At 41.1% G+C, this 13173-nt stretch overlaps 1 protein-coding gene across 2 annotated transcripts in view; it reads left to right on the plus strand.

The window, feature by feature from the left end:
• The first annotated feature begins 411 nt into the window (after nt 1–411).
• UBE3C (ubiquitin protein ligase E3C) overlaps nt 412–13173 on the plus strand; it is a 107550-nt gene continuing 94788 nt past the window's right edge. The window contains exons 1-3 of one of the 2 annotated variants that reach the window (XR_002100141.1): nt 412–580; nt 8777–8830; nt 11901–11975. Coding sequence is in view for 1 of the 2 variants with exons in the window: in XM_019530583.1 (XP_019386128.1) it covers nt 515–580; nt 8777–8830; nt 11901–11975 (195 nt within the window). In the remaining variant the exon portion in view is untranslated. The remainder of the gene's footprint in view (nt 581–8776; nt 8831–11900; nt 11976–13173) is intronic. The other variant, XM_019530583.1, reaches the window with a different exon arrangement.

Here is a 13173-nt window from a genome sequence, read left to right on the forward strand (position 1 = left end):
CAGCCTCCGGGGCCACGCGGCAGTGTTCATGCCCAGCAGTGTCTTTTGGACGCGATTGATCCTGTCCGCAGTCCGTGTGGCGAGTCATGTTGGCGCCAGGCCTGACGGCGCCCCAGGTCACCCCGGTGTGGCCCAGGCGGGGAGTGGCGGCGGGTTGGGCCGGGCCGAGCGCCCTGTTCTGGTGACAACGCCGGTTCCCGAGGACCCTGGCCCGGCCCGGCGGAGCCGGCTGGACACGCGGCGACGGCCGCTGTCGCGGTGACCCCGGCAGGGAGGGAGGGGACGCCTCAGCCCCGCCCCGGCCCGGCGCGACGCCGGCGGCTGCGCAGGCAGGGAGCTGCAGGCGGCCGCCATCTTGTCTCCGGAGCCGGCCGGGCCGGGCCGAGCCGAGCCGAGCCGAGGCCCCCGCCCCCGCGGGGTGAGGTGGAGCCGGAGCCGGGCTGGCAGGCACGGCCGCTGCCCCTTCCCCGCGGCCCCGAGTTCAGCTCCGCTCCCCATGGGCTAGGCCGCCACCATGTTCAGCTTCGAGGGGGATTTCAAAACCCGGCCCAAGGTGTCTCTCGGCGGCGCGAGCAGGAAGGTAAAGACCCGGCGAGTCGGGCCCGGCCTGGCCTGTCCTGCGCACTCCCCGCGCCGGTCAGTGCTGCAGGGGAGTGGCGGGGCCAGGGCTGGGCCTAGTGGCCGGGCAGGGCCTCTGCGGCCTCGGGATGTGCTGGGTTACTCCCAGCCGGACCCTCTGGGTGGAGCAGCCCGAGCCTGAAGCAGCCCGAGCCTGAAGCAGCTAGTCTTTGGGGACTGGAGCAGCCGTCCTTCCCCCGGCCTGGGGGAAGGACGAGGCTGGAGCCGGGCAGGTCGCTTGGTCACTGAGGTGGGACCTGCTCCACCTCCTCTTAAGGAAGGCGTCCCCGTCCGAGGCCACAGGACCTCCTGGCAGCCTCCCCCTGGACCTGGACCTGGCCCAACTTGCCTCTCTGCCGGCCAGGAGGCCCCCGGGACCCGGGAGGGAGGGGGTCCTCCCTGCTCCGCGTCTCGGGCCATGCGCGCTGGCTGTGTCCACTCGGCCGTGGGGCCCCCTGTCCAGTGCACTCTGCCCTGTGCTCCCCCTCCACACGCTTGCGCTATGCTCGCAACCTCACTCCTTTTCCAGTTTTCTTTTATTTGTCCAGAGAAATCAACTGTGATGTCTTCGGTGGTCTCCTTAAGAAAGGCTGATCGTTTTCTCTGGTGGGCCTAGGCCCTTGCCCAGTGGCGTAACAAATAGCCCTAAGGCCAGCATCCAGCAGAGCACTGCCAAGTTTACGTAACTCTTAATTTGTGGGGCCCCCCCCCCAGCTTATCTTCCGCTGGCACTTCAGCAGATGAAGGGACGTTTCTGCTCCTTAGGCATCATGTTTTCTTTCTTGGAAGGTAGAATAAATGTCAGGTGGAAGAGGCGTTTGGCAGAGCATGGCTTGCCTCTTCAGGAATGTATTTCAGGCATTTTACATCCTTTTGGCCTCCAGGTATAACAGCTAATAGCATCACTTACAGGACAGGTTTCTTTCTCCAGAAAGGGAGGAAAAAGCATCATAATGTCTTCTGCTATTGTTATTAATTTCTCTGCCTGATGAAAATGGCAGTTGGATTTATGTCTGTGATGAAGGATTAGAACAGCATTTTGTAGTACAGAGTGTGGTGCATGAATACGCTGAATTAATGTAGATAAATGACATGAAGCACATAAGCTTGTGAAGGTGCTTGCTTAAAAGTACGGTAATGTAATGCTAAAATTTAATAATTTTTGAGCGTTTCATTCTTAGTAAATCTATGCACATCTTGTGTTTTTGTACCATTGGCCCTGTCCCTGCAAACACTTAATACTAGTAATGTTTCCTTCCACAAGTAATCCCGCTGACTTCAGTTTGACTGTTCACCTTAGTTATATGTTTGTTTGCCAAATCTGTTACTAAGATTTATTTACAGTTAAATAACTACTAGGTTTATGCTTAGGTTTGGGGTTTTTTTTATCCTGACTTGGGTGTCTACAAAGCCTCTTGGTTTTTGAGATCCTTTGACTGTCATTGCTAGTCTCAGTTTTTATTCTTAGCTAGGTCTGTACTTTATAGCTTCTAATTGGGTGATAGATTTCAGTGAACAGGATTGGCAGGTTGAAAATTTAAGGAAAAATCTTAATAGCGTTTTGAGTTAGTCATGCCCCAGCTCCTATAGCTACCTCTTTTGGGAGCCCAAAAATATGGGGGTTTTTTTTGTTCATGTAAGGATGAATCGAGGGTCCACAGAGTTGTCTTGCAGAATCTTTTTACTGTCTTTGTGGAAAGCTACCCACTGACTTGTGGGATTTGTTAGTCAGACCTAGAGTACTGCTCAGTTGTCAAGGCTGGTTCACTTTTGTCCCTAGCAAAGACTTGTCTCAGTCCTGTAACTGCAGCCATGTGGCCAGACCAGCACCAGTATGGAGCCGTTTTAAAGGTAGCTTTGCTTGATGTTTGGGATCTATTGAGGGGAACTTCTTGCAGTTTACAGGCTCTGGCATGACATTTTGTAAGTTTTTGTAATCAAGAACACTGCAATGGAAACAGCTATCTTGAAATAAATACCACCTTGCAACGATTGCAACTTGAAATGATTGAGCATTACAGATCCGAAAGTGAAACTGATCTCCTTGATTTTTTTTTTTTTTTTTTTTAATTTAATGATTTGTGTTCCTGTTAGTAGAAATGACAAAAGGTAAAGTTTATCCAGTGGCAAGTGAATTGGGTTTTTAAAATTCTTTCAGTTTTAATAACGTAACAGGTTTCTAATAAGGAGGTAATCATTTTTATAATTTTTTTTGCAGTGTACTGGTATGATTTTTTTTTAAAATGACACATCACTTTAAGAAGGAGGGTCCTTGTATTGTTTTTTGAAAATAGGACACAGAAGTGGGATCCTGAGGAAGCACTTTGCATACTATAGTCAACACTTAACTAAGCGATGAACAAGGAACAGTAAGATTTAGAGCAGCAAGCCTGCAGTGAGATCAGCACAGGTGCACAGGAATCTGACTGCACAGATTTCATGGTAGGATTTTTGTGTGTAATGATGTGGATCTGTAAGAGATATAGAATTTCAGGAACTATTTGAATTCATTACAGTTGTATGATTCACATTGCTTTTTTCTGGAGGAAGAACTGTGAATCCTTTTTTTCAAAAATAAAGTATTGATATTTTAGCTGGAGGATTTCATACTTTTTTTCTTTGGGAATACTTCTTATAAAAATATTTAACGTGGAACAATGTGTTGTAATACTTTTCAGACTGTGTGAAATGAAATGGTCTGAGGGCTTTATAATACTTTAAATCTCTGTTTTGGTTTTGAGAACACTGGGGGAAAATGATATTGCTTTATTGTATAATATGGCCGCTTTCCTGCAAAGGGCGTAACATGGGTGGAGTCCTGACTTTGAAATAGTGGAAACTTTTATTCAGAATTTTAGAACATAAAAGCCTAAATTTTGCAGCAGACTTTTTTTAAATCCACAATATGACTGTAGAGAGAGTGTTTAAAAATACTGTTAAAAATGGGTTGCAACCTGCTGGAAAACTTTCTCAGCACAAAATATGCATTACATCTTCTGGGTATGTTCTTTTTCCTGCCTTCCTCATTTCAATTGAAACTATGAATTATGGGCTCAAAATAAACACTACAGAACTTGTTCCATTCTAAACTGATGTTTTTAGTCCTTTATTAAGACCTTGGGAACTGGCTAACATTTCTAACTTAAAAATGAACAATTTTTCCTGTTTCAGAAAAATTGGGAAAGTTGTTGTTATTGGGCTTTGAAAACACAAAGCTTTGCTATCACAGCACAAATAACTAATTTTTAAAACTTATAACGATTTTATTTTGTGTTTTGGAGGTGCCTACAGTGAAGTCAGGAGCCAGTGGACTTGGCCCTATTGCTCTACAAACTGTCCCAGCTCAAAGTGTTCATGGTCCTAGAATCAGATCCTCAGACAGGTCCACAGGGGTGCATACTCATGTGTCTACATAGACTTTCAGTGAAATTAGTGGAGCTGGGCATAGCATTGAGGTCTTCATCTGTGGATCCATTGGCAGGAAAGTTACATATATAAATACAAAATCGGTGTCTAAGGGTGCCTATGCACGAGCATTGAGGCTATTCTGATTTATTATAATTATATCACGTTGGAGCAGACTTGAATAATTGAGTCTCCTGGAGCATGGTAGTTACTGCACTCCAGTAGACTCCAGCGTTTCATGTATTGGTATTCCCATGCTTAAAAATGGCAGTGGGGATGCTTTAACTAAATCTCATTCAATGAGGTTCAGTTAAAGCATTCCCACCACCATTTTTAACCATGGGGACATATACATGAGATGTTCTGGGTGCTTTAATTGAGCTCTGAGAGCTGCCCTCGCTAATTAAAGTGTACCACCTACTCCTGGAGCATGTATATAAACACCCTAAGATTATATTTGTAAGCACTGTGTTTTATATATAAATTGTTTCTAAGATCAGATCATAGTGCTGGTAATCTAGGGTAAAATTCTGGCTCCACTTAAGTCAATGGAATGCTTCCATTTACTTCTATGGAGCTGTAGGGTTTCTATCCCTAGAGATCACACCTCTTTAGGTAAGTCCATAGATTTGACATGCTATTTTGTAGAGTGGCCCATTTTGGAATATAATCTTAGCTGTGATATAAACAGAAAGTCACAAACATTTTTCCCAAAGAAAATTTTGGAGTTTAGTTAACACATGATACTGTGCCTGGGGTAGCTCTTTATGCTAAGGATTTCTAAAATCTGTGCTGTACAGGGCTCAACGCAGAAATTATGTTTCTGATGTGAAGTGATAGTACTTTGCATTGTGATGGCTTTTTTGGAGGAAAATTTTTGGAGTAGGAAACTGAGCCAGGGGTGGATTTGCCCAAAATGTTTCAGTTTGAAGAAGAAGTGTTATAACTAGGAACTAACTAAAAGGGCAGGAGAAACAAACACACCTAGGAAATGTTAGGTGGCAGAATTTATTGCTGTCTGTTCCCCAGTTGCCTTCATTATGGTTTGCTGCAGAACTCAATAACACTGATGGCCAATATAGAACAGCCCCACTAAAGATATCGGTGCAAATGATGGTGGAAGGAGGCACTGAAGGGTGCTGTTTTTCTTGACAGTGTGCACTATGTAAACATCCATTTGGCCTGCAGATTTGATATGGGTTAAGGGGTCTTCGGAGATCTTTCGTGCATAAGTTCCAGAGGCTTTCAAGGTCTCCAGAGAACCCTGGCTGTATGGCATCCTTCCTTTTCCAGTTTCTTATCTGTTTCCTCCCCCCGACCCCTTCCTCATCCTCTCTTCATGCTTGATTTATAATCACCATGGGGATTCTTTGACTTGGACCTTGGGTTACCAAGACAAGGACAGCAGCTTCATTTCCTGTGCATCTCTGATGCATTTGCTTCTGCCACTCGAAGTGGCTGACTGTCCAGCAAGGGTGTTAGCAAAGTAGCAGCACCTTTTAGATGGTGTGCAAATGAAGTTGAGATGGAGGTAATTCTGGAGGCCATGGCAGTGTGGTAGCCTCTGTGATTTCCCAATGTACCAGTATTTCTAGCCACAGCTGTGTGGCAATGGAGGGAGTCAGAAACATGAGCTGGCAGTTGTTAGCAGGGTGGTTGACATCCTAGATGGAAAGAGAAGCCAAATATGACTCAACACCAGTAATGAGATTGCAGATATCCCTAGTTACATTAGTTCCTGTAACAGCCTCTGTGACGGACTGTTATGGCTGTTGTCTGCTGTGATAGATTTTGTAAATACTGGTGAAATTTGCTGTGCTCCGTTCCTCACCCTGCGTTCTAATTCTAAATGCAGAAACAAAGAAATGTAGCCAGATTCATTTGTAATACAAATAATTACTGAGATTTTCTCTGAAGCTAAATTAATCATAAATCATCAAGCATGCATGTTAGAGATTAACTAGATGACCTAATAGGTCTCTTAGTCTCCCTCCCAAAGCAGGTTTATTTCCTAATGTACATTTGCTTGTGCTTTATATAGTCTAATCTTCGTGTGCCTTAAGTGATGGGGCTTCCATTGCTTTCTTTGGGAAGTTGAATAGATTTCACCCTAAAAAAAAATATTTTTCTCATATCCCGTTCTACTAGCCTGAAATAATTTAATTCTGTCAAATATATGTAGATGACTGCATCTCACCTGTCCTTTAGTTCTTTTGTAGCCAGTCGGTATACACTTTGATTCTTCTACTTATTGTAAATCTGCTCATACTCCGTTCTTTCTAGCTTTTACTCTCAAGAGTAAAAGATTTTGCACCTTGGAACTTCAAGTATTTATATATTGACTCAAAGGCCTCCATTGCATTTTTATTAGTGCAACTTGTAACTCTTCATTCCTGGGTGAGGAAATAGCCATTTTGTAACCTACTAGTTGTTAATCTGTTGAAATTTGTCCCATAAAAGGGGTAGGATAGAATAAGAAGCAGGCTATAAGATGATATGGTTTTGTAATGGTATGTTCTCTCTCCATTCTTTTTCTCCCTATTTTTATTTTCTTTGGCTCCTTTTTCACTTAACATTGTAGCATCTTCTTTATCCCCCTCTCTTTACCGCTTACTCACTGCCTTTCAGCTTTAGTCAGGCATGCTTTCTTCTCTATCTCTCTCCCTTTGATTTTCCCTCCAGCCAGCTCTGAAATGCGAGAAGGGCTAAGTTTAGTAACATGCTTACAAGCAGGAATGTTTTCTTACTGGCTCTGCCTGCAGCCAGACAGTGACTAGGAACAGAGATCACGGGTAAGTGGTCAGGGATTTTGTTTCTAAACAGGAACGTTGTTCTGACAGTCCCTCAAGAGCCAGAGCATCTACTGGATGTCAGTTGCTGGAAAACAAAGTTCTGTACTGAAATCATGTTAGCAATTAATTCACACTTGATTCATGCTGTCAATTATCATTTCTTTTTAGACGCTTAATTTTTGTGACACTATTAATTGTGTTAATTTATGATTTGGATGGTGTGGTCAAACTTTACCTTAGATGGGGTGAAAGACTCCTGTCACTCGAGTGATAGAGTGAAGATAAAACAATCTAACGACATTCTTTTATTATTTGTTTTTATGGAGCTTAACATATGCAGAAACGTTTCTCTTTGGGGACCAATAACTTTCTTTTGTGGTGTCTTTGGACATTAAAGACACTGTATTTAGAGGAATATGCAGTGAAACCTCTTATGGCAGGATTGTTTTTTCTCTGCTTGCTGTACTGTACTGTCAAAAATACTAAATTCCATTTAAGTTAGGTGCTTCTCTCCTTTTTTTGGTTATTCTCTTTTAGTATTTTGCTCATTTTTTATGTGTTTTGTATTGAATTCTGTTCATAAAATGAACTTAAAGAGGGGACTATGACCATTTCCTCTATCAGTAAAGAATATACTTGGTAGGGTACTAGTCATAATGTGTACCAGTTTTTTGGCATCTTTTAAAACTTCAGTAGCTGTAGCTATGTATGCTTGGAGTTCAAGACGCAAAAGATTTTTTTTAAAATAATACATTTAAAACAAGTAAGGAGCCCCCCCCCCCCTTTTCATTTGTTGTGGTGTATGTTTTCCTGCAAAACTAATATTTCTCATAATTTCTGTGGACTCTGTGAGCTTAGGCAAAGAGAGAAAGTCCCCATGTGTAGTGGAGGCAAGAGTGGAAATAGACGCATGGGTTAATTTAAAGGTCTGTTTTAGCCCAGACCTGGAGAGGTGCCAGGGTGCAGTGGGAGTTCGGTGCTGTGTACCACAGGCAAACAGATACCTGTAGTTTTTCTTTTGAAACATCATACACCTATTTGTAAAGTGGTTTTTTACCAACAGTGCATGATTATAGTTTTGTTGTCTTTGTACAGACTCATTAGTATTGGTCTAACTGTGAATTTTCAGATGATTGTGAAGCAATACTTTTCTTGTGTTCAGGTACATCTAGCAGTATTTTTTTTCTGAAGTCCTCCTGAATATGCCATCATGCTTTTCAAACAGACACTTATGCAGTCATTTTCCTGAAAGGTTCCTTTTGTACATTTTGATTAAATCTTGGATAATAACAAAAAAGAACTGAAGCTTTTTAAAAATATTCTTTGTGATTAGAGAACATGGTTTTGGCATCTTGCTTTTCACAGCATGTGTTGCTGGGGGGAGACCTCTTGCTGCTTTTGGTTAGGTACAGATATTCAGAAAGCCTGAGGTAGAATTGAACCAAGTTACACAGTTTTCTGTAACAGTGTAGTTTAGAACAGTAGCGAACAGAACGAACATTTGGCCAGGGGGACGGGAGGGCAAATCTTAGACCAGGTTCACGCGTAGACAAGTTCCACCAGTCTGTGTGTGAACTTCTGTTCTGTTATGGGTATAGACTAGTTTCCGATCACTTTATACCAGTAACAGCGTAATATTTGTACCTGCCCTTTAAAGGTAGTGAACTAAAACTTGGGACAAAAACTTTATTGTGCAGCAGGCTTGTTATGTAACCATGGGCAAATTGCTTAGCTCTTACTGCAAATGAATTGAAGGAAGGTGCCAAATGTAATTGCAGCTGATCTGGGTCCATAAGAATTAAAGTCTTGGAAATTCACTTTTCTACATTTTGTTGAAAATGGAAAGCATCTTTCATATTGAGCCATTTAAAAGGCACATCTTTATTTTATACAAATACTTGAACTTTTGAATGAACATGTTTGAGTGAAACCACTGCAGCAACATTTTGTTTCTTTTTCAGGAAGAAAAAGCTTCTCTACTACATCGTACCCAAGAAGAAAGGCGGAAACGAGAGGTAACATAGAAATTGCATCTTGAGGAAAATAAAAGCTTTCATATGTTCTGGTATCTAGTTCAGAAGCTTATGGTTCACAATCTCTTACTTTGTTGCAGTTGAACTTAACTCAGAAATGCTCTGTGGATTTCATTATTCAGTTTGTTGGCTTTATATTTTGTTTTTGCTGGTATTAGAACTCTCAAAATTATTTGAATGCTTGAAGAGGATAATTTACTTCCTTGTCTTATGCCTACTGGGGTCAATGGGAATTTTTCCCTTCACTCTGAGTACTAGATCAGGTCTTTATTGGCTAGTAATTTTCATCATATATCCCAGTGATCAGAAAAACAGTTACTCTGGATTGGGACCCAGAAGACTTGGGTTCTTTCCTGGATCTGCAGTTGGTTTCTTGGGTGACCGATAACAATTTGTCGTTTTGCCTTGTTCCTCGGTTTTCCCATCTATAAAAGGAACATCATGATTGGCTGCAAGTTGTAACAAGGGAAGTTTAGGTTAGATATTAAGGAAAACCTATCTGCCTACGAGGGTAATAAAGCACTGGAACAGGTTACCTAGAGAAGTTGCAGAATCTCCATCCTTGGAAGTTTTTAAGACCGAGCGAGACAAAGCCCTGGCTGGGATAATCCAGTTGGGGCTGGTCCTGCTTTGAGTAGGGAGTCAGACTAGATGAACCTTGAGGTTTCTTCCAACTCTAATTTCCTATGATTCTCACTTGTATTGCAAAACATTTAAAGAACTAGATAAGTGCATTGATGGCGATTCATTGTGTCCACAATAAACTGTAGTTCTGGGTTGGAGACGTTGGTCAGCTGCTCTGGATAACTTCTACTTCAGAATTAAATGTGAAAAGAAAATAGACTGAAAGGGAGAAAATACCATTTTACGAACACAGTTCTCTCAAATAAATATAGTAATAAGATGATGTAATATAAAAGGAAAGTAAGTCATCTGACTTAAGTCTCATCTCAAGCAATGGCTTAAAATGTAAATGTATACTTCTGATGCTAATCAAAAGTGTGCAACTATTGTCCCATGAACCTGTGCTTGGCCAGTACCATACTGATGGCAAGTTCCGCTGTAGCTCAGTGATTTTACTAATCATAATTACTGAATATTAGGAACTGCAAGGCTTTGATTTCCCAGTTGAATGTACAGTTGTGTACTGAATCAAAACATTCCGTAATTGGAATGTTACATACAAATATGCTATCTTGTATCTTAAACTCCTCCTCAGTTTTATGATCTGCTAATCTTTACTGATATACAGAAATACAATTCAGGATTTCAGAAATATTTAGCTGATAACCTTTCATGATGTTCCTGGTACCTACATACATCTATCAGGTACCGTGAAATAAAGCATACATCTATCAGGTACCATGTTTTAAGTGCTTGTATTGCACAACTGTAGATGTATAGTATCTATCCACGTATGTTACAAGCTTACAGAATGAAAGAAATTCCCTTATAGGGCAATTTTCAAAAGAACGAGTCCTTTGAGAATAAAATCAGTTAGCTTTTAAAAAAAAAAAAAGTGCATGTGATGAAATCTCAGCATGACCTCGGACTTCAAACACTTGCTATTATGGGTCACTAATTGACAATTATGTATTCTAAGATGAAACATACCTACAGAGAGGGAGAAAATATCTGCCTTTCAATGTAATTTTACTTTGATATTATGAAGAGGCGGTGCCTCTCCATATTTCAGGTTGAGACATTTTCCCTGTGTTTTGTCCTTTATTCATTTAAAAAGAAGCCCTTATTGTTTCATTTTTTCTCCTTTAGTCTGTGGCTAGCAGGGAAGTCACTTGCTGAAAAAAAGATGATTATGATCAGCTCTTTTGGGAATAAGGAACTGAACAGTATATTGTAGGTATAGAAAGTGTTTCTGAAATTCTTCTAATACTTTTTCTGCCACAACTCAAAAATGACGTCCTAGAAAATTGGACAGAGGCATATTTGGTAAATTACTCGGTAGTAAATTAGAATGACAAGATAATTTATCAGGCTACAGTGATTTTTTTTTCCAGTTTTGAGTGTATGTGGAGATGTCAACTAAATCTTTAGCCTTTTTTTGTTTTGATGGACAAGTCTTAAAAATGTATATTGGGGTGAGTTGGTCAGACATTTAAAAAAGAAAAAGGGAAAAAAAACAATAAAAAAAGAAATTCTAATCTGTCTCCATTTACTATTTGCTGAGTTTCCTCTTATCTAATCTCTATACTTCCCCATCCTCAGTCACTACTTGCTGGAAATTTTATTCATGTACCTTGTTTTCTCTATACTTCCATTGAGAACCTCCAAATTTATAAGGATGTTAAAAGAAACTTAATTCTGCGTGCCTTCCTTGATACTCAGCGCTATCTGAATTACTCGTGCTGGGAGTGCTACCCCTTGTTTACCACTTGAGCCAACTTGGCTCTCTGGACAATCCTTTCTGAATATAAGTATCTGTGAGGGGATGACGCTTGTAATTTAAATCAGTACCCAGAACTACCTTCAAGGAAGAGGAAATGTCATTCTTTCTCTCCATACCATGTTTCTGGGCCTGTAGTACCTCATCTTTGTCTCCTTAGCAGTTTTCTCACTATTGTGTCCCCTTGAAAGCGGTGAGTTCACACCAATAATATACTTGATCCCTAGAACTGATTCTTATCAGAAACGACCCTTGAAACTCTGAAATTGGGCAAAGGTGCAAGAGAATTCTCAGGTTTAAATCAGTCAATGAAAAATATGGTGGTAAAATTCTGTGGTCAATAAGATTTTTAAAGCTCATACCAAGTTTTTGCAATTGTAGCAATGTTTCATATAGTTACTGTTTCTTAAGATTTGCTTTTATAGTGCTGTAAACAGATGGTATACACAAGCTTTTTTGGGGGGATCTAGATCATGCATATTTGAATTGTGGATGAATTTCACAAACACCTTTTATTTTGATAAAGATTTCTTACTTAATGTTTATAAACATGCAACTATCTACAGGAGAACAGAACCCATTTGATGAAATGAGAGAGTTAGCATCAGTTCTTTATCTTTTATTTTAATCCTTTACTTTATTTTCTAGGAGGAAAGACGAAGGCTGAAAAATGCAATAATCATCCAGTCCTTTGTACGAGGATACAGGGACAGAAAACACCAAGTAGGTTTTTTGTTTTGTTTCCTCCCCATAAAGAAGGAAAGGGTGAGATGCAACTGTGTTGCTGAAACTAGCATTTCTTAACACTAATGCTAGTCATTTCTACTGATATACTTTAATTGCTGTGGCTTATTTTAGCAACCAATGAAATTCATGTAAAAATAGTGAAATACAGGGGTTTTTTTCCCACAGGTTGGTTTTATTTTATTTTTTTTGGCCTGATTTTTATGAGGTAAACTTTGATTCAGCAAAGCACATAAGCATTGACTTTAGTGGGAATCTTAATGTTTGTAAAGTTACACATATGCATAAGGGTGTTGCTTGATCAGGGCCTTAAGGCTCCCAAATTTAAAGAAGATAAGTTGGGATTATTTATCACTTCTGAAAAGCGGACAAGATGTGTGTCAGATGATTGAAAAGATGTTCTTTGAGTGTGATACAGAAGAGTGTATTTTTGTATTTCTGAGAGGCTGATTTGGAAGGGGATACTTTTAATCATCATTCTGTCAGAAGGTGATTTCTGTTTATGATAGACACAGTGAAGTAGCTCAAAAAGGGTTTATGTCACTTGGAATTCTGTACTTGGAAACCAATGCAAATGACCATATTTACTTGTTTTTAAGATGACTCCCCCACCATTTAACGTGTTGGGGTGGAGGCAGGAAGTCCCTTGCCTTAGAATCATAGATTTCATAGACATTAGGGCTGGAAGGGACCTCGGAAGATCATCAAATCCAGCCCCCTGTCTATAGGGCAGGAAGTCAGCTGAGGTCATAGGATTCTAGCAAGATAAGCATCCAGTCTACGCTTGAAGGTGTTCAGTGTAGGTGCTTGAACCACCTCCGCTGGCAGACTGTTCCAGACCTTTGGGGCTCGGACAGTGAAGAAATTCTTCCTTATGTCCAGCCTGAAACGGTCTTGCAGTAGTTTATAACTGTTTGACCTCGTCATCCCTTGGAGTGCTCTGGGGAACAAACGTTCCCCCAGGTACTGGTGGTCACCCCTGAAATACTTATAGGTGGCCATCAGATCACCCCTAAGCCTGCGGTTTTCCAGGCTAATGAGCCACATGGCTTTCAGCCTGTCGTCATAAGGTCTGTTTTCCTGACCTCTGATCATGCGTGTGGCTCTTCTCTGGACTCTCTCAAGCTTCTCCACATCCTTTTTGAATTGTGGAGCCCAAAACTGGACACAGTACTCC

Source organism: Crocodylus porosus, unplaced genomic scaffold, assembly GCF_001723895.1.
Source record: "Crocodylus porosus isolate Cpor-Errol unplaced genomic scaffold, CroPor_comp1, whole genome shotgun sequence".
Taxonomy (NCBI): Eukaryota; Metazoa; Chordata; order Crocodylia; family Crocodylidae; genus Crocodylus; species Crocodylus porosus.